This window comes from Micropterus dolomieu, linkage group LG20, assembly GCF_021292245.1.
Source record: "Micropterus dolomieu isolate WLL.071019.BEF.003 ecotype Adirondacks linkage group LG20, ASM2129224v1, whole genome shotgun sequence".
In the NCBI taxonomy this organism is placed as follows: Eukaryota; Metazoa; Chordata; class Actinopteri; order Centrarchiformes; family Centrarchidae; genus Micropterus; species Micropterus dolomieu.
Genome location: NC_060169.1, coordinates 13,332,161 through 13,354,937, shown reverse-complemented (window position 1 = coordinate 13,354,937; position 22,777 = coordinate 13,332,161). Strand labels below are relative to the sequence as shown.

The window sequence follows — 22,777 nt, the reverse complement described above, 5'->3', positions numbered from 1 at the left end:
GCCACCTAGAAAATTGGAAAAGATTAGCCCCTCGTTCACGTTCAACCTACATGTACGAAATTTTCTGGGGACATGTATCATATCAAGACGCACAAAAAAGCCTCAAGAACCCATAGCCTAAAGTCAACAGGAAGTCGGCCATTTTTGGATGATTTACACACTTCGTACTTTAACGAACTCCTCCTAGGGATTTAGTCGGATCGACGTCAAATTTCTGTTGTGCCTTCTAAAGGCATTGACGATGAAAAGTTGTGCTATTTGCGAGTTTTCGTCAATGGGCGTGTCCGTGGCGTCGATGATTCGCTATGAAACAGGAAGTTGTTGTAACTTCAGTGTATATGCTCACATCTGGACCAAACTGTACATGTAGGATGAGAGTCCCGCCCAGAACACATGTACATGTCGACATTCACCCACAGTCATAGCGCCACCTGCTGGCAACAGGAAGTGACTTTTAACGAAGCAGCCACCGCCGCACGTTTCACCTACGTGCACAAATTTTCTGTGGTACGTGCATCTTGTCCAGACGCACAAAAAAGCCTCTTGGAGCGATGCCCTAAAACCAACAGGAAGTCGGCCATTTTGAATTTTACGTCAAATTTTGGATGATTTACACACTTCGTACTTTAACGAACTCCTCATAGGGATTTAGTCCGACCGACCTCAAATTTCTGCTGTGCCTTCTAAAGGCATTGAAGATGAAAAGTTGTGCGATCTGTGAATTTTCGTCAATGGGCGTGTCCGTGGCGTGGCGTCAAAGTTCAAGTCTTCGCCATGACACAGGAAGTTGTTGTAACTTCAGTGTAAATGCTCACATCTGCACCAAACTTTACGTGCTTGATAACAGTCCCACCCCGCAGACATCTACACACCAATACCGATTTATATTCATAGCGGCAAGTGCTATGTAGCTCCACATAGGGGACACAGGAAGAGACATATAGCACCTTCATGTGGCGTCGGAACCGCGTAGCAAATTCACAGCCGTACCGGCAGAGTTCCAGAATGTGAAGCTCGGCCGGCTCACACCCGGACGCGCTACAAGTGCGAGGGCCCGCCCAACGCTGCTTGCAGCTTTAATTTTTTATTTTTTTTTTCCCCTTTGGTTTTGTTTTATTAAAAGGTTATCAGACTGTTAAGTTACACCATTTTAATTCAAGAACGACCAAGTTCTTTTTAAGCTTTATTCGTCGAGCTAACTTCCACTGATCCCACCGACGACCGAACCACGTGGGCCCGCCAGCAGTAACAAAGGACCAAACTTCTAACCCGAGCCAGGGTTGAAAAGGCCCCCACTGCAAGTTTCTTCAATAAGCCGACAAAAGACGGACCTCCGGAGCAATTCTGTGACATAGAAAGCGACGGGCCGACGGCTTTAAGCTGTCCTAACCGAGAACGCACGGAACTCCGCCAGCATGAGGCCGCCGACCAGCAACCCGGCTGGGAGAAACAACAAGCAGAAAGACCAAAACCCTGCATTCTGTGGTCAGTGATGTCTAATAGTTTGTTAAATAGATTATCTTTAACTCTTAAACTCATAGCTTGCGTTCATTAGCTGCCCGTTTGAATCAAATTCTCCCCACAAGAGAACCCCATTTACATAGAACTCCACATTCTTGTTTGCCATGTTTGTTTAGCCATTGCTTATTTCTTTGATGTGTATTTAACCGCATTTATTTCACCCTTAGTTAGTTAATAAATTTCACCGTAATCACAGGAATTGTGTGTGTGTATTGCTTAACTCCAAGTCCCTGTCATGAGAATTTACCCCTTCGATATGAGACTGACTGAAGATAATTGAGCGATTATTAACTAACTGATCACTAGTGAATAATTTTATAATTATTAAAACGCTACCCAGAGGTCCAGAGACTCTGGGTGAATTAAATCTCCGGTGGTGCCCCGCGAAATGAGAGCTTTATGAATTAATATTCTCTGAATATTAAAATTCATAATTTTGTATTCATTCTCATAAATGTATTAGATCATAAGTAGACATGCTACATATATCAGTCTCATTTTGTTGTCTTGTTTAGTGCCCTTCATATTATACTAGTTCATATTAGTTTGGGGAAAAAGTGATGTTGAAAAGAAAAAAAAAAAGGAATTGTTAAAAAAAAAGAAATACAAAAAGAAATACAATAAGTGTCTTAAAAAATAATCATTTTAAAACACTAATTTAGATCTTGCCACACGCTAGCAAGTCTGCTATGTGCAGCTCTCCTGTGCACTACAGCTGATTTAGTCACTGATTTGAAAGTCAGACACATTTGTGTGCTCACTGTTTCCTACAGTCTTACATTCTAATGATTCTCTTATGTCAGCAATATGCTGACACTTGCTGACAGTATTGATAAAGACAAACTTGCACTCGTTAATATCTGGTCCACGTCCTCAGTGAATTTTCCTCAGCAATGAAATCGAGAGCTCTGAGCTGTATGTCTTGTACTGCTTTATAGAACAAAGGATTCGGCCAAACTCAGGCAGCCCTGTCACTTTGACATGCAATTTAGGTACGCCAAACACATACACTGATCTTGGGGCTGCGCATCTAATGGCACAGTTTTCATATTCACTATTGTCACCTCTAAATTTAGTGAAACTGAACTATTAATATAGATAGGTCATATGTTCACATGCAAACAATGTGCTGTACATTTGTAGCATTTATAAGACTGATGTATTTGTTTATGATGTGCTAGAAAAGTTGTTACAACTTCACTGGCTTCATAGAGGCCGAGCTCTACCATCAGCCACGGTGTGACTGCTTGGTCCCACCACTGATTTAGTGAAGGGTAGGAGGACATTGCTCTGATTAAGGTTGTGTGTGTTTTTCTCACTCCTTCCATTTGTCTGACAACTCCCTGTGGAACAATAACACATGGAGAGAAGAAAAAAATAGATTGAATTATTAGACTAATGCCTGGTGCACACTAGGGGATTTTCAAATCTTACCTGATTTTAAAAAAGGGGGACACCACAGACATAACGACAGATTTAACCTATTTTATAATATTATAATTGTAAGAACAAGATGCAGGACCACACACTTGGCATTAATACAATACACTTGGCGACTCAAGGGACTAGTGATCTCAGAAACATGCATGATCAAACATGACTTCAGAAAAAAATAAAACATGGATGGGGACTATTGTTGTGAGCTGGCTGCACTTGTGAGAGCTATCTTTTGAACTAAAAAAAAAGGAGGTGGTCAAGGCTGAGAAGATAGAATCAGCATTGCTTATACATTTTTGATTTGGTTCTGTTCTAAACAAGTGTGCAACACCCAGTTGGTGACGCTTCCCGGTCAGCTCGCTCTCATTGGCTATTGCGGTTTTGCGGCTACCGCTGTTAGTTTTACACTAAAGGATTTCAAGTCTTAAATATCAAAGATTGCTTGATATTTAGAATTCAAAATCAGGGAGATTCCAATCCAGACTGTAACATTAAGATTTTGTGTGTAAACCCCTCACTCTACAGGATCATTTGAGCCACTAATCTATATATCTCAAACAATTACAATCAACAATATAAAAAGAGGGTGGGGCTTAACAACAAAATATGTAAAATGCCTATTCATGCATTTCATTCATGCACACAGTGAAATCAAAAGCCCCTGTCTACACGATATGAGGAAAATCTGCAATGTGCAATAACATTGTTCAATACTGCCATGACAATATGGCTTGCAATAAATAAATATTGAAGTGTGCATATTAACTAAACAGTTCCTATGTCGTGTCATTTCTCGCCTAGTACGTGAAGTATGCATCAGTGTGAAAATTTTATGTAAATCAAATGACGACTATAAAACAAGGCTTACTTTCTGTTGCCAGTAGGTGGACGAAATGCTACAGACATGCCCTTTGACAAAAATAAACAGATCTTTCATCGTGAAAGCCTTTAGATTGCATAGCAAGTCAGTTCGATTAATTTAGTAGGAGTTTGTTAAAGTATGGAACCTGTAAAAGACAAATGGCTGACTTCCTATTGGGTTTAGGATATTGCTCTAAGAGGTTTTCTGGGGGTCCTAGCATGATACATGTCCCACAGAAATTTCATGGATGTAGGTCAATCTGGGCACGGGGCCTGCTTCGCTGAAGGGTCACTTCCTGTTGCCAGCAGGTGGCACTATGTGTATGAATGAATATTGGCGTGTAAATGCGTTCAGGGCAGGAGGTCTTATCAAACATGTAAAGTTTGGTATAGATATGAGCATGTACAGTGAAGTTACATCAATTCCCTGTTTGATGGCAAAGCATCAAACTTCTCTGGCATACCATGAACACGCCATTAAGCGAAAACTCACAAGCTCTTCTGAGATAGTTTTGAGGTTGGTGTGGCCAACCTGCTAGGAGTAGTACATCACAGTTAAAACGTTTACATGTCCTGTTGCCAGTAGGTGACGCTATGACTTTGCATGACAATTGGCACATGGATGTGTTTTAAGGTCAGCACTATCATCCAACATGTAAAATATAGTGCAGATTTAAGCATTTACACTGAATAACAACTTCCTGTTTAATGACCAATCATCTATGTTCCACAGGCACGCACAAAAATTCACAGATAGCACAAACTTTTCATTGTCAATGTGTTTAGATTGCACAGCAAAAATAATATGACGTCATTGGATTAATCCTCTAGGAGGAGTTTGTTAAAGTACGGACCCTGTAAAACACCAAAAACGACCATTTCAAATTCAAAATGGCAACTACCTTGGGGTAGGGTTTAGGGCATTGCTCCCAGATGCTTTTTTCGTAGGTCTCGGCATGGTATAGCTACCACAAACATTTCGTACATCTCCCAGAAACATTTTGTACATTTCGTTTACATGTGGCCCAGGCGCTCCTTTATAGGGGGCGCAAGAAAGCCATATTACAAGTAAATCTTCACCACGTTTTAATTTTGTGCGGTTACGTGAGTTTTCAAGCCCTTTAGGCCGTCAATAATGTGATGCATGTTTCATGCTGGGCCCTAATTACCAAATCAACAAAATCTGAACAATAGACAAGTCAGGAAAATCAGACAGGCAAAAAGCTCTGCTCCTGAAAAGTTTCCGGTGGGATCTGAAGCTGTGCAGAGGACGGAACAAAACCGTGTCACAGCCACGCGCGATGCAACCGGTGGTGGATGAGAGACTGCAGACAACGCAGAATAAAATATTGTTTTCTATACGTTTATGCTTTTTGAGCAGGTATATTGATAAAGTATTGGCTTTGTACTTGCAGTGGTTTTATTGCACTTACTTGTGCAAATGAGCGTAGTTGTCCTCAACTCAAGTAATCTTTACTTCACCTGGTTAACCTCTCTGTGTCCACTACAGCCTCTCTGCTCTGCTGTCCCCTCACTTTGCCCCGTGTGTGTATGTGTGTGGAGGAGCTCAGCCCCAACACCGAGAGCAGGGGAGAGGTAATAATAAATACTACTGTCTTTAGCCCCAGAGAGAAGAGCGAAATGGGCTCACAGAAAGAAGTTATCGGTAGTTGAAGCACACAGAATGACAAATTAACATGTCAACAACATAGGGCAGGCTATACGCTCTGCTGCTGAAACACAATGTGAGTTGATGCCGGACATGACACCATTATCCCACATTTTCCTCTAGTTTCTAGTTAAAATGTACATGCCCTGTGCCCATTCTGATTGGTAAGTAGGAACGTAATAGGAGGCATATGGCGCTTGTGATTGGTTAGGAAGTCTGTCACACAAGGATGACAACGGAATGAATTTGTAACGCATGACTGTTTAAAACGGGTCAGATGCGCTGTATAATTAACCTACATTCTATTCACCACCTCCACGATTAGCTAATTGCTGTTACGATGGGTGGCTGAGTTGAGCAGGTTGGAGGACCCAAATGCAGGACGCAAGGCAGAGGAGGTGCAGTGAACTGAGGTGATTTATTAGAACAAACAGAAGGCGAGCACACTTACTGATTGAGTGGCTGATACAGAGTCCAAAACAAGGGTAGTTCAAACAGAAAACCAAAATCCAAAACAAGCAGGGAAACACGGAGACACGACGAGGAAGGCTGGCAACCGGACAACACACAGCAACACTGGGAAACATCATACAATGATCCGACAAGGACAAGACAGAAACACCAGGTATATATACACACAGGGACTAACGAGCAGGGCGGGAGCAACACAGGTGAAAGACATGAGGCTAACGAGGCACAGGCAGGGAGAGAGCGAGCAGGGGAAAACAGAGACAGACATGCAGAGGGATCACTGGGGTAACAGACATGACAAGGGTTACTGAACACTAGACGACAGACAAGACAGAGACGGACATGAGCGAACCCCAAAACACAACAGACTATATAACTGATATTGGACACAGGACAGAACCCAAAACACTAAGACATAAACCGAGACACAGAACGAAGAGCTAAGACACAGAATACAGAGCAGTCTAAACTAAAATAATGCAGACGAACAAGTAGTAAATACTAAAACATAACCGAGGCACAGGACTGGGAACAAAGACAAAGAACTGAAACACAGGACCAAGAGCCAAGATAAAAGACGAGACATAAACTACTAAGGACAAGGAACGAGAGAAACAGGCAAATAGACATACGAAACAAATGGCAAAAACTCAAACTCACAAGGAAGAAACTACAACTCATAACAATTGTGCTCTTTCAAATTGCAATTTTGATTCAAAAAACGATTTATCATTCAGCCCTACTGCAAACTGAAATATCCATCTTCTTTCATGCATACAGTGCCATGGTCTTTCTGCAAACCTACAACAATTGTCAATCAGCTGCACAGTACATGGTCCCTTTACAGCAAACCCTCCTCTACCCTGAAGCTCCAGTATTGAGGGCAGAGGATCCCCAAGGTGGTGGGCTGTGGTTGTACCCAAACCCAAGCTGTGACTACAAACACACACACATACACACAGTGGATTTATCATGGCCCACTTCCTTGTCTGCCTGTGTCTATGGGTGCATTTTTTGTGCTTTATACTTGCAACAGTTGCACTCCTCCTGGCTGATATGTGCCCAGTTCTTCATCATTACGCAGAGCAGAGAGGCAGTGAGAATTTCTGAGCAAAACCAACGCTCCTCGATGTCCAAATTTGTCTCCACTGCTGTGGTAATTCATCACAGGCGGCAAGCTTTACACTCCCCACAACACACATAGACACATACACAAGAATACAGATAGTACACAGAAAACACGCAAAAAGGAGCAGATCAATCTATTGCAACGTGCAGTGTGCGCCTTCATGTGTAGTACTCCGTTTGACTCCAACCCACAAGAACATGAAACAGTTTGTGTGCCTCAGGAGGCGAGGAAAAAGAAACCCACTCAGATCTCCCGCCCCAGGAATATATGGGAGCAAAAACAGTCCAATTTTACACATCAATCAGAAGCAACTCAGACAGGCCGAGACAGAAAACTGCTTTATAGAATGTAGACAAGAGGTGCTTTCAGACAGCCGACACGACAAAATCATAACATATTTATACACTCACACCCACATGCTCACAAACTTAGAGAGGCAGATCATAGAAATGTCACATGGATAGTAATGAAATAGGAACACATGGCAGAGGAATATTAGTCAAGCTAGTGGCTGTGAAATGGGTTTGAAACAGTAATTCAGCTTGTGAAAGGTGGTGTTGAGGAGGATGTGGCAAGAGAACAAAGACCAGTGAGAGGAACGGGACAGTGAAGAGTGGTATCCCAGCTTTGGCAGTAGAGCTACTGATTGGCGCTTTGATGTGCACAATTCGCCTGCCTCTTTCTATTCTGCTGCATCTGGGATCAGAGCTCCGAGACAGGTGTGCAATGTGCACAGAGACTTTTTGCTTTAACTTTCACGAAAAATGAAGACATTCTCACAAGCCAGTCTAGGCCTCACTGATGTCTATTTAAAAACTAGTAAAAGTGTCTGCCTTGTGTTCACATATATTTCATTGCAGCTCCACAGTAATCTCCAAGTCCCAGTTTTAGTAGTGTACGAAAGCAGGAACTGAGCCAAATCTCTACTGTGACGTGTCTAGCTTGACTGTCCTCTTCATTGGGAAGAAAGAAAAACAAATAATATATGTGGTCAGGTCAAATGTAGATGTACAAGTGTAAACACCAAAAAGATAAAAGCAGAAAGGTGTTTATTCTACCACAAAACAGAAAAGAAAGAAAAGAGTAAACTCTGGGAGTGGAATCAAGACAAAACTGAACCTCCACATCTGGGAAAAGACTATAGTTATCCTCCTGTCTGAAGTGAAACTTCAATCAACACCTACTTAATCAGAGCCTGTTCAGGCCGCCGTTTTCCATTGCCAGGACATGCTGCCTGTCTGTGTGTCGATACCTACCATCTATTCAGACCCGGACTAATACCTCTCGCCACTTCACTCAACAGGATGTGGCACTTATCATCAGGACAATGACCTGGTTTGTAGCAATGTGTAGCAGAGGTGGGCCAGAGCAAGTCAAGAAATAGGGTCAATTGGGCTGGGATGGAAAAGCTAAGGAGAGAAAATGGCATGCCTGCACAATGAATGCAGACCGACCACTGTGTTTCCTTGGAAAGAAAATGCTGCAATAAGGTTAGTCAGCCCCCTCTCACTCTATTGGATACCCTCTGTCCCACTTTGAGCAGCAAGTAGCCAAGCCATTCACTGGATGATGAATAGGGATGTATAAATGACAGCCATGCCTCATAACCAGCTAATGAATATTAATAATAGGTCACTGGTGATCATCCTCGCAACAGTTCTGTTTAATTGTTGAGTCTTTGAAGCTGCAAGGAAATGTCTTCATATGTTACCAGTAGAACCTTAGCCAAGGAGCACAAATTCAAGTAATCAGAAAATACCTGTGATAAATCCAGATATTCTTATATACCCCCCGGCGTGACACCCACAAGGGTTTGCAAGCTGAATCTAAGGGGTTCCAAGATGATAACCAAGGTAGGAAAAAAACAAATACAAAATTTAACTGTGGCAATACGTGCTGCAGAGGAGAGACGTGGACAAACTCCATCCATCATTCTCTCTCTCTCTCTCTCAGAGTGAGGGATGTCAGAAGTGTGAATTAGTTGAAGGTTACATAACCTCCTCACATTGCAGCACGCTAGACAGGTGGCCGTCTCTCTCTCTCTCTCTCTCTCTCTCACACACACACACACACACACACACACACACACACACACAGTACAAATGTAAACTAGTTTACACAAAGCTACAAAATAAAATTAACTGTTGATTTATGCATTGAATGAATATGTAACAACTGTTTTAACAACATTTACATGGTGTTTTTATTTATGCCACACATCACTTTTAATTATTGAATATTATTTGCAGGAATATTGCAAGCCATTTTTTATTGGAATTGCTAATTGGGCCAATTGTGGGTCCGATTCGCTCCTTCTGACAGTCGCGGGGCATCCACGCACCAAGGCTGGTCAGAACTTATTATCAGCCTAAATAAACTTGTAGTGTGGGGGGTTTACAGACATAATTTTAAGGTCAATGACTGGATCGGAGACACCCCAATTTCGAATTGTAAATATCAAACATGTTTGTTTGATACAACAGCCTATTAGAGTGAGCAGACAGAAGCGCCACCAACGTGTTGTGTATTTACTCGCGCTACAGAATTTATAAACCATTCTGATTCTCTCTTCTCAGCCATGAGTTTTACCACAGTTTTATTCTCTTTTTGTTGTTTTTCTGTGCAAAACACAGCCCACACAAGTGCAACTAGAGGACGACAGCAATCTGCCTCCATATTTGTCTATTTCTGAAAGTCACATTTTATCCTTGTCTTCAGTCCTTTCAGTCTTGACTGAATCATATGGTGCGTGCGTTCTTAAGATTAAAATATTAAAAATCGATTAATTCTTTCCTTATGCATGTGGGATCACACGTTTTTAAAATGGGTTAAGAAAATCCTCTAGTGTGCACCACACATTAAACCATATTTCTGAACAGTTTGGGACGTTGGCGAAAAACGTTTACTTTACTAAAAGATTGGGAACCACTGCATTTAGGTAATCTTTTAAAGGCAGTGGTATTGGAATTTGACCAGTTATTGTTTCTGTGCTCTATTGCAGGACATTCTGGAAGTACAAAGTACTAGGAATCAGAATAGTGGTGTGCAAATGACACAATTGGGCGGAAAATGGGAAATCTGAGTCAGTCAAAGAAAACCTGATCAGTCCACCATGACTGATGAATAAGGCCCCAATCAGACAGAATGTCATTTTTGCAGTCTATTGGCAGTGAGCATTCTACAGGTTGTTTATGCGCCCAGGGCGCCTCGTGCTTTGAGCGTATGCTGCGCTTTCGAAAGAGCGCTCTGAGCGCACAAAGTTTTTCCATTGTCCAATCAAATTAATGGAGACACAGGCCCTCAGTTGTAGTGATGGAAGTTTACAGTTGCTTGGATTGTCCGGAGACTGCAACAAACTGTCCCAGACTCATCATGAAATAAGCCTTGGACCGACCATTATTAAGACAAAGCTGCTGGTCCAGCTGTTGGTACTACCAGCGGTGTCTCTCCTTTTTTTGAGGGTCTCATGTACCCACACGGATCTCCATTTCCCTGTCTCCTGCGTGTTTGTCCACCTCTCACCCTCAAACAATGCCAGAGCAGGCGCCCACCTTTTGTCTATATTTTTTTAAGCAAATGTTTTAGCAACAAAGAGTTGTGATTAAGTTTCTGCTCTTAGCAGCAAATCAATCATTACAGATTGCTGGCACTATAATCTTCGATTAGACTGACAGGACAGCTGATTTGGTGGTTGCCTAGCAACATAAAAATACCGCAGCGCATTGCTCTTTTCAAAATTCAACCGAAAAAGACACTGCTGTGCGCCTCGCGTTTTCAAACCTGCAAAGCGCTTTCTGTCTGAACGGGGCCTAAGGCCAGAAGCTTATTGTTCCAACACATTCACACCTCAGAGAACACAATGAAGCAGTACTCACTGGACATTAGGATATTGTTAGCCTAGTTGCCCACAGCAACAAGGGGGACAAGCACACTGTCCAGTGGGTTCTAGCATACACTAGTGCAATTCCTCATGGGAACATGCAGCATCTCATACAAGCCTCCCTGTCGCATGCTTTTAGCATCTTTGCATGCAGGGTTGCATCTCTAGCTGTTCTTCTATTTGACGTCTTAATAGTTCATCGCTTGTAGCCATGTAGGGAATGTTAAATAAAGCTCTGATGTGTAATTTGTCGCTCCACAAACATTCCCGCTCCCGGCCTACCCTGGGAGTTAATGCAACAGATTTGTCATACACAAGCCAGGCACAGCTAGAGGAGAGGGAGAAAAACACCTATTCAATCTGAATTTCAATCTCCATATGGCTCTATGCAAATGCATGCAAGCTGATGCTCCTGCTCTCTCAGACTGAACACGCAGTGCAGATGACAAAATCAGGCTGCATACTGTGGTGTAGGTAGAGGCCCAGTCTGTGGCAGGTAAAAGAGTCAGAGGAAAATGAGAAGGAAACTGGGAGAACCTCACGTTCCTGGAATAAATAAGTAGGCAAAGCTAAAACAGAATGCAGATACCTGTAACAGGTAAATAAGCTCAAATCCACTTTGATCATTTCCTCCAGGAAACCCTCCCCCCTTCCCTCCCCTGTCTCTCATTGCTGTGCCCTTCAGCATAATGTGGATATGCAGCCTCTCTGGGGCTTTTTAGGGAATTGATGGATAATCAGATGATTACACAGAAAATCTCCATTGAGGACGATCCTCCCTGACAAACAAAGAGAAAGCTCTTTAGTTAATAAATAGGCTGAGAGACAGACAGAGTGAGAGAGTGTGAGAGAGAGTGAGTGAGTAAATCCTGTCCTGGGTTGGCAGCACAATGGCAAATCTCTATCACATTCATTTCATCCCAACAATGTGTGTGTGTGTGTGTGTGTGTGTGTGTTTGTTTGGTTGCATGTGCGCGCGTGTGCGTCATACATTGCCAGAAACATCACTTCTTGGGGATGTCACTGAGTTTGCCTTTAGCTTTATCTTAATTTGAGCGTATCTAAATAAATTTCAAGCTCTAGGCATGTTTGTATAAGCCTTTCTGACAAAATTTGGCTGAAGTTTATTTCTGGTGATTTTCTTATTTCTGAACTACTTTTCTGAAATAGAAAAGTTTGCAGTGAAACACATAACACAACAACCCATAAGCACGCGGGAAAGAAATTGAGCTGTCAATCTGAGTGAGTTACAAGAGTCATTCAAATTGATATAAGGCCAATGAAAGACGTTAAGTCCCTTTAATTGGTTTACAACACCGAAACAAGTGGATGTGCTATAATTATTTTTCTCGGACACAGAAACAGAATTTAATGCCAAAGTGAAAACTAACTGATCAAAATTAAGTAAAAATATAAAACCCCAAATTATTGATTGAAAAAAAATCCACCCCTTTTAATCCAATATTTAAAAGAGCAATTACAGCGCTGCTTCTTTCTCTCTCTGAGTGTTATGTGGACTCTTTTTAGTTGCATAACATCTGTGAATGAACACAATCAAATTAGAATTTGTGCTAGGACTTGAAACGTGATGTTCTGAATTCTGATGTGGCTACTCCGGGGCATTGGAGTTGTTGTTTTTAAGTCTTGCTGGAAATTAAACTGTTGCCCAAGTCACAGTTCCTTTAAAGAATGTGGGTTTATTTTTAAGGATTTCTCCAGCTTCTGCTGCATTCATTTTACCCTCTACCTTCACAAGCCTTACGGGACCTTCTGCGGAGAAGCATCCCCACAGCACGATGCTTCTATCATCGTGCTGGGGGTTGGTGCATTTCCACTCATGTATGGAGGCTTACAGCAAACATGTTTATTAGTTAAAAGCTCAATTTCAGTCTCATCAGACCATAGAAGAGCAAAAATGTATTTATAGGCACAGTACATGTGTGTGTAACACATGCCTCATTTGACTCAAGATTTATCTTATAACTTAAAAATAAATTATAAAAAAGCTGATTAAAAAACAAAGCACATTCTGACATTTGGATATGTTGTCCTATTTCAAATATGACTTTTCAGTCTGAATTAGTGGTACAGGTAGGTCTGCCAATAACTACAGACATAACACTGCCTCAAGCCTACATCTGTATACCATTCACTATCAATCGATGGACATTACAGAGCCTCCCTAATGTAAACAAAAGCCATACACCAATGGCCTATTGGTGGTAGTTCATTTCTTATTGGCTTTAACCCTGTTGCCAGTATTTGTACCACATGACCACAGCATGACTGAGGGTGAGATACAGTACAAACTACTGGGCTAACACACAGTACATAACCTATCCACCACAATCCTGTTCATTAACTTGCCCTGGACACAATCCTTCATTTGGATGAGCCCAGCACTGTAAAACTTCAGGCGCTCTGTGGCAAATTATGACAATTGAGGGATGCCCAGAGCAGAGTAAAGGGGAAAAGGAGAGGTTTGTTTTAGCAAAGAAAGGCCTGGGTTTGGCTAGCAGTACTTTGGCCTGGATGGAGCATGGCGGTTCTCTGCTTGCACTCTAAGATCTACAGGAGTGCTACAGTGGCTGGCATAGTCATGTTAGCTATAGATGCTGGTGCAGGGCTAGAACTGCCAAGCTCAACTGTTCTGCCAGCCTTGGCTTTGGCATTAGGAATGGGTCTGGAGGCTGCACTGTTGAACAAGTTTCTGGCATCAGTGATGCTCCAAAAGGAAATTACACAAAACAAAAAACCCCCCCAAAAAACTGGCAGTTGGAACCAGATGCTCTGGCATACGGCAGACATTGCCTCCTTTATAGCTATGTCTGACCTTGCTTGGTAAATAGAGTTATCATTCTAGTAACATAATCCCTGAGGGCCACAGCAATATGTAAGCAAGCATTAAGAACACAGAGTGCAAAAGCACATAATACCAGGCTGAAATATAGGCAAAGTTGGAATCATAGGTCTATCTATCAATACAGGATGCAATCAGTTATTTATCAGTGCAAGGGAACATCAAAGAAGACTCAACAACATGTTTTGTACCAAAAGCAAAACCAGCCAGTCCAACTCTGAAACCTTACACAACCCATTATCCACTTATTCAATTCAATTTCAATTCAATTTTATTTATATAGCGCCAAATCACAACAACAGTTATCTCACAGCGCTTTTCATAAAAGAGCAGGTCTAGACCGCACTCTGTGATGTTATTTACAGAAGCCCAACAGTTCCCACCAAGAGCAAGCACTAGGCGACAGAGGCAAGGAAAAACTTCCTTTTAAGAGGCAGAAACCTCGAGCAGAACCATGGCTCAGGGTGGGCGGCCATCTGCCTCGACCGGATCAGTGAGCAACATATTGATCATAAAGCTTAAAAAAAATTCACTTGTTCCCTTAAAGGGGGTATGTTTACTCACCGGTTTCTGGGTAAAAGTATCAATCATATTATCAAACTTGAGAGATCAGACCAAATCTCTGTTACTGACACAGGAAAAACAGTAAGAGGACATTTAGACAGAAAGTGTGTTAAAACAACGCTGAGCTGTTTTGTGGGGGCATGTTGCTTCAGGTACCAGTGAAACAATGTTATCTAAGTCCAGTCTGAGTAACGGAGCCATGAGTTTGAAAGGTTATCAGATGCCAAAAACTTTGCACAGCAGTTTATGAGTCGGGATTTCATAACTGACAATTATTGTATTTTTTTGTTGCAGCGATTGTGAGTTAACAGTGAAAACACCGTTACACATTACAAAGTGATATACACTTGTTTCATAAAGCAGTGTTTGCTGGATGTTTATAAATTTATTGTCAATTTCAGTTGTTTTGCTGGACAACTCTGCAGTTTTATGTCAGACCTCTGAGAACAGATGCTGCCCAGCAGACCAACATCACACAGGGTTAATGTTGGTCTGAAGATCTGAGACATCTTTCTACTTGGCACATTCTGAAAAGGTCCTAACTTGATTGAAAATTATTACTTTTCCCCACATTATGTGACTTGTGTATGTTTTAAACTCACTGGATTAGAAGAAAATAAAAGTAATTGGTGGATGATTATGCTACATTTGGCTGCATTTTTATGATAACCAAGCAGCTGAACACCAAACCTTTTGCTTGTGGCCTAATTCAAGACTTGTGCTTTGTCAACATTTTAAAACATATTATGCTTTTTGGCTTCTTCCCTCTCCTTTATTGAGTTATCTTCTTTCTTTATATATTTTTGTGCATGTAATAGGTTTGCAAAGTGAAAAAGCCCAAAGTCAACCCCAAAGTGAGTTCCCATCTTCCACAGAAAACACTGCTCTGAACTGCCTGAAAACAGCTTGTTTGTAGTCCAGCCATTTCCCTTTCATCCCTGTGACGACACACCCTCAAAAACACCGTTGGAGAAACACTGAGCTGCAGCACATACCTCCTGTATCTAGTATGTAGTATCAAACTGTTGTATCAAACTGTATCAAATTGATTTATTTTGCAATATGCTAGGGACAGGCTTAGCCAGTTTCTGGTTTTCAAAATCAAAACAATAGGAGGAATATAAATGTACTTACCACTTTTTTTCTTTTGTCTTACATAAAGAGAACAAGGCTGCAGCCGATCTGCAGCAGATGTTTGCTTTGGTATATTGGTGCATAAATAAGAATTATATGAAATAAAAGCAAATAAAAAGTAAGTAGCCTACTGTAATCACAACTGTAACATTACACTAACAATGTAATGCATATTTAGAATAATGATAATAAAGCAACAAGGGTCCCCTTTCAAACTACTTCTGTAGTTCTGTTGAGAAGACCGATTGTTGTTACAGTTCTAGCGCGTTGTATTATGGGAAACAGTACGCGAGGTAGACTGGTCCTATGCATACTGGAGATTTTTCCCAAATTAGTACGCCATCTGGTTATTTTTGGCATTCGCCAGATTTTGCTTGTGTTTGCATACTGCATACTACATACTACATTTAGTATAGTAGGTGGTTTTGAATACAGCCTGTGTTTACTGGCTTCTCACGACCCGCCCTTCTCTACTTCTGATTCGCTAGTAGTCCTTAACTAGGAACAGTGCATATGCAACATCCAACAAAGATCATGTAGAGGCAAGATGTATCACTCCCTAGCTAAAATGAAACTGCAGCAATTTGCAGTGTGACAAAAATATGGTGTTTTTTGAAAATAAATCTATGTAAATCTGTTCTGGTACAATCCCTAAATAAGATTCTGAACCTGAAAATGAGCATAATTTGACCTCTTTAATATAAACAGTACTGACATTATACTCATCAGTTTATTATTTATATCAGTTTATTACCAACTCATCATTTACAGACTGTGGCATAACGCTCTGCTCACTCAAAAAGAGGGTGAATTTTGGTTACAGAGGCAGTTCTTCAATCAGATTTGCCTGGTTTAAAAGTTCATTTTAGCACTTATCTATCCTGTCTTGTAGCAATACATTGAAAACCTTCAACCCTGACAAATGCTGCCCTGGGCCCTGTGCTCTGACCTCCCAACGAGGTCAAGCAAGAAGTGAACTTCTATACTTAGATCAATAACCAATCAATAATCATAATATCACCTTTAAATTCCAAGGTTGAAATCTGCAAAATGCTACATATCACAAACCTTGCCTTGCTACTTTTACATTGTGTAGCCTTCATATAATGCAATGACATGGCACAGAGTGTATTACCAGCACCCAAAAGCCTTGTATGATAATGTACGCTTTGCTTTACATATCTGAGAGAGTATTTTTGATAGATTGATTGGTTAGAAATAATAAAAGTCGAGAAAATAAATTTTAATTGGGCTGATTTGGACTAAGTGACATTTTGAAAAAATCTGTTTTGTTATCAGACAACAGGTCGTTTGGTATTTAAATTATTTCCAGCATTACTTAAGTACTTGTCCAGCAATCAAAATAAGCACAAATGCTTTCTGAGTAGATGTGACTTTTAATTTTTCAAGAGGTAAATACTGAATTGTGAGAAAATGTGTGTCTCTTCTAATCCATTAAAAAGGGACTTATGTTTGCTTGACAAATGAGAGTCATTGTCTTTGAATGATCACTTACACCACTTGACCCGAGACTGATTTAGCACATGGTTCCCTTCAAAGGGCTTAACAATGCAAGAGTTGACAGCAAAAGCAGATTGAACAGTCTCTACCTGCATTGACTTCCAGCAACCTCCTCTTCTTCTGCTGTCTCTCCTGCTTTTCACGCTCAGCCTTCTCCTTTGCCGCCCGTGCTCTCCTCTGTTTCTCCTCTGACTCCCTGCGCCTCAGGTTCTCCTTCAGTGCTAGCTGTGAGGGGGGAGGGGATGGGGAGAAAGCAAGAGAAAGACAGAAAGCAAGAAAGAGAAAATAAAACAAGACATATTGTTAGGTGGGGTTAATTACAATAGTGTAGAGTCTGTCAAAGGCAGCTGTCGAACCCCACAGACATCTTTATCACGCACCATTTAAGTCAGATTAAGCTTCTGAGGTGCACTGCCACCCTGGTCTTGCCAGACACAAAACAACTTGACACCAGGGACTTCAGACACTTGAAATCCATGAGAGTGGGTGACCTAAAGACTGTTAGCCCTGTCTTTTTATAAACATTATTTTCTGTTCTAATTTTGACTCTTCCTTGCACATTCAAAAATATATATATTCATTCCTATTTTTAGAGATCATTAAGGCTCTGTTTCAATATTTTGCTTGTTCTCTTTACAGTCTATTTCAGAGCCTAAAAAGATCCACGGTAATATCACCTTACAAGACAAAAGGAGTGGGAAAACGTTCCCATGTGTTTAAAAAGACAAGATAGTAACACAGTATAAATTATTTAGAGCGTGGAAATGCAAAATAATCCAAGTATTGCCATTGCCAGAAGCCACTGTGTGCGTGTGCGTGTGTCTATTTATACAGTATGTTTTGGGAGGGGTCAGTAAGACAGCTTCAGCATCATCGGGTTGCTACTGTGTGAGCTTTTCCAGTCAGTTAACAGCATGTTAACTAACAGCAATACAATTTAACTGTATAAGGCTGTACAGTAGGTGCTGAGCTGAACACAGCTGAAAGGTGCTGATGTGTGGGCGGATGTCTACCACACTACCTGTGGATCAACTGTAAATAAAAATCCACTTTTAAAACCACTTGGATTTGACGGAATCTGACTCGATAAAGCCAAAGTCAACAGCTAGAAATGTGTTTATAGTTACACAAGTACAGCTTTCGATTGATTGCAATGACTGTCTCTGCATAGAGCAAATTTTAAATCATATTGAATTATGCTGATGGTTTTCTCTTTATCACTTCATTATTCTGACTGGAATGACTAAAATTTGAGAAAAAATATTCTAGTATTACAATACAGTATTTAATAATATATCATTTAAAGAATTCCATCTCTCTTTTTAGGGGATAATGTAGTTTGACTCAAGTAGTATTTCATGAAGGAATAGGAACTTACTGTCTTCTTTTCAGGAAAGGCTGAGGGTCAAATCGAATCAAAGCGTTATAATAAAATGTGGGAAAGAGTATTACAACCATAAGCAACAAGTTCCTGCTCCTGTCTGCGCCATAGTGCCTTCTCCTAATTTATTACATTCTTTTGCATTCATTGATTCACTGCAAGCAAGTAGTTTGTTGCTATCAGGTCCTGGGACAGGAATGTCTTTTAATATTATTGACATTTGCACAAGCCAATGCAACCAACAACTAAACTTGTCAAAAATGTCATTAATTCTATTCTTCCTGTCTATGAAGACTTATTTAATAGGCATGCTATCTATTGTATATCATATCAACCATTGTGGATACAGGCTCTATAATCCCTGTGCCAAAGGGCCATTAAAATTGTATACTGATGCCGACCGCTCAATAATGCCACAGCCAAGTGACAGACTCCATATGATTTAACAGAGCGCTAGCATGATTGCCATCCTGATCAATAGCCAGTCACTTAAAGCAAGGGAGTCTGGGCTTTTATCAAACACCCAACTCCTCCTCCTCTTCTCTTGGTTTATTCACACAGCCCGGCTTGACAGGCAGGTCAGTGGAAGAATAGTAATGCCAAACCGACATGAATGGATGCACACAAACACACACACTACGAGAACTGTGTAACATACAAAAATCTACAGTGGAACAATAAAGAGGGGCAGTCACTTATCGAGGACCACTGACAGCCTCTTATTAAGCCTGCATTCAAGTGACTATTGTTGGAAATTATATAGTCAACTTGAATTCAAAACAAATCAGCGTAGTCGATTCAACATCAACAAGCCACTTCAAACATAGAGAATCTGCAACTCAAATAAAGACTAATAGTAGAGGTGTAACAGTACACAATTTTCAGTTTGATGCAGCTCCACAACTATTAGCGTATGCCTGAATCCTGTCTTCTCTATGGTCGAGTACGGCTGCATATGAGCAGTCAAAAACACTCCCGTGGCATATCCTATCCAGTAGATGCTCTACGTTCACACACTGACCTTGATCTTCCACTGGATGACACTTTTTTTCTAATTTCTAAACAGGACACAAGGACACTGTGATTTTTTGGCAACTTAGCAGACATATACTTCAAACAACATTTATCTAATCTCACTCACATAAAAAGACGATAGCAGCTAACAACACAGATGTGTTCCACTCAGCAGGTTTAGAGAAATTCAGAAGAGGAGAGTGCTGAAGACAGAGAAGAAGGGGAAGATGAATACCAAATGACTGCGCCACACTAAAGCTATTCAGAGATCTATTTTTAAACTATTCTTAAATGAAACCAACTCCTCCACCAAATTAACTTTGATTTGATGGAATGAAACTGTCGGTTGCTCGTGGCAACCACTGATTCACAAATGACTATACTCTAAATGGGCATCCAATCTGGTAAATTACAGGCAGAGAGAATGAGGAACAAGAAAATGGAAGGACAAGAGGACTGACACATAATACATTTTCAATAAAGAACAATTAAGTGACCGCAGGTTACAAGTAGACAGATGTGGAGGCTGCCTAATAGTCAAAACTCGGACACTCCTTCCCCTCTTCACTTTCAGGCAGCTCCCTCATTAAAAAGTCATTCTCTGTAAACAAAGACAAGGTAAAGTAACATGGTGCCCTATAAATTTATGATGCAAATGACAAATGTAATATGAGATTAAAAAAACAAGCTAATAATAATAAAGATAGTCTAAGTTCCATTCAAGGTTTTAGGTAATTAATTTCATTAAACAGGAGTTTGCCGCTTTGTGTAGCTATAGCTTGGCACACAACTCTGCATTCTTACAAGGACACTAAAGTCAGCATACTGATGTTTAGCAGGTTTATGTTTACCATCTTTACAAATTGATCGAAGGTCAAGAGATCAATGTGATTAATTAAATCTGAGAGGACCATGAATGGCTGTACCAAAAGAACAATCCACGCAACAGGCCCAAAGTCAGAGGATCACAAAAGTCATAAGAATCATTGTGCAGGAACTATACCACAACCCCATGCCAACCTCATGGTGGTTCTACAGGAAAAGCCAGGGCACCGGGGCAGCAGAGTCAGTAGGATTCATCCTCTTGGGACAGTGAATGTCTGAGCAAAATCTGATGGCAATCCATCCAAAGGTTTTGGAGTTATTTCAGTCTAGACCAGAATGGTGGACTGACCGACCATCCAACAGGGCAGCATTAGGTCTAGTCCAGCACTGCCGAAAGTGCACCTAAGCAAGGCCCTGAAACCCTAACTGCTCCCCAGGCACTGCACAACGGCTGCCCACCGCACCTAATTAGGATGGGTTAAATGCAGAGAACAAATTACGTATGCGTTGCACTGTGTATAAATTGTATGTGGCTTATAAAAAGTTGATTATTATTATCTTATTATCATTATCATAGCCATGACGCTAAAGGAAAATGAATGGCAGATGGTTTCAATAATACGGCTATGCAGATCCACAGAGGAAACCTGTAGAGGCAAAAAGACATCTTATTTAAAACTGGACCCTTTACTGCTGCCAGCAAGCCGGGAAAACAATGATTAGTCAATAACGGGTCAATACAACAAGTGGGCCTGTTTAAGAGAGGATCACTCTTAAACTTCACAAAGAGAATAGAACAGGAAAAAGAGCAGGTAAAGAGCACTATATCAAAGCATCCTGGCTAAAACAACAATTGATATGATCACAGCCAGCTCAACAAGGCCACGCGGTCTTCTTAAATCACAGAACCAATCAGCAACGTAAGAACTAACAAAAAAAAAAGAGTCAGTGTGGACATTAACTGAGGACAGTAATATAAAAAAGTTCATTTAAAGCGCATGCATGGCAGTTTTTGTTTGCTTTTAAATCATAATTCATCACTGAATGCAAGAACTTTCTAAATACTGAAAAATTAGGAGAACAAATAGAACACTGATTTAGAGAGACAGTGAAGAAGGATCTGAAGCTACAAAAAAAAGATGAAGAGTCATGTGATTTTTGCCTTCTGACATAGCATTGGTTTTTACTGTAATGTTGAGCTGAAGGAGTGAAAGAGGTAAAGAGAGAAAGAGTGAGAAAGAGCCAGCTCTCTGTGGAAATTGCCCTCCGCTCTCCTTCATCACTGCAGGTCTGCTTCCCCCTCCTCCTCTCCTGGATGTCCGCCATTAGACACGCTCAATTGGATTCCTGTCAGATGTGCGGCCTCGCCCTGGGTCTCCTTCCTACGGGTGACTGAGCATGCTGTATGCGTGTGTGTGTGCGCGCTTTTGTGTGTCAAAAAGCCAAGCAGCTTTCCCTATAAAAAATTGCCAACACAAAATGACATACGCACACAAACATGCGCGCACAAACACACATTTTGCGAGCAACATACACACAGTTCAAGGCTTGCTTCGCTCCAGGCAGTGGTCATCACGCACCTATTAGCATGGGCCTTGGCACAGCAGGGTAAATGCTGACACAGATTTGACCGGGAGGTTAGGGTGCTGAGATTTACTGTATGCCTACGTTCATTGACCTAGCCTTGGTTTCTTGCAAGATATGTCTGTGTGGTGTGACCATTTGAACGAATTGCTGAGGGTGTAAGCTGCTCACACCTTGACCTATCACAGGGGAATAAATAGCTACCTAGGGAGTTTTAACCATTTAATGCTAGTCTTTATAACACTTGGCTTGTTCACCTTTTACTGGCAGAGTCATTAACTGTTATGTTTGGTCAGAACATAAACGCTACTGCAAAACTCAAGCCTGAGCCATGGAGCTAAAATGAAAGGGATTATAACTGCAATATGAAACACTATCACGCCAGTAGCACATGTTAAATATTATAATCAGTTATTATTGATTGGCATTAAATTAATGCATGGAACATATTGAGGTTTGTCTTATTCGCTGTGGGTCTGATTCATATCTGAACACAGCCGGTCGTGAACTGGCTTGTGGATATTAAAGTGAGGCAAAGAATCACAGCACAGAGAAGTCCTGGGATCAATAGCATAGGTGAAAAAACAAAACAAAACAAAGGAACAGAACCAAACCAAAACCAAAGCATCTGGGAACCTTTTTTTGTTTGTTGCTGTTGTTGTTTTGTTTTTTACTGTGTGCTTGTTTGAGCCTATAAATTGTGATTAGTTACTGAATTTACTTCAGTCTCGGGTTGGACGCCACATACAGCAGCCTGCATATTGGGGTATGTGGCAACTAAGTGCTAGGATGTGAATTTGTTGCAGTTGGCTTAAGCAGAGGCCCCAAATCAGACAAGGAACTCTTCAAGATAGCAACACACTCTATATACTGTGGGATTATTGGATTCCTACCAGTAACACGTCTGGATAGCTTGTGAAATACAG

At 41.1% G+C, this 22,777-nt stretch overlaps 1 protein-coding gene across 1 annotated transcript in view; it reads right to left on the bottom strand.

Moving 5' to 3' along the window:
• The window catches only part of LOC123959293 (protein diaphanous homolog 3-like), a 119,952-nt gene that overhangs the window by 69,591 nt on the left and 27,584 nt on the right, over positions 1-22,777 (bottom strand). Inside the window, exon 11 of the mRNA XM_046033245.1 lies at positions 17,137-17,272. Within this exon, the coding sequence (XP_045889201.1) occupies positions 17,137-17,272 (136 nt within the window). The remainder of the gene's footprint in view (positions 1-17,136; positions 17,273-22,777) is intronic.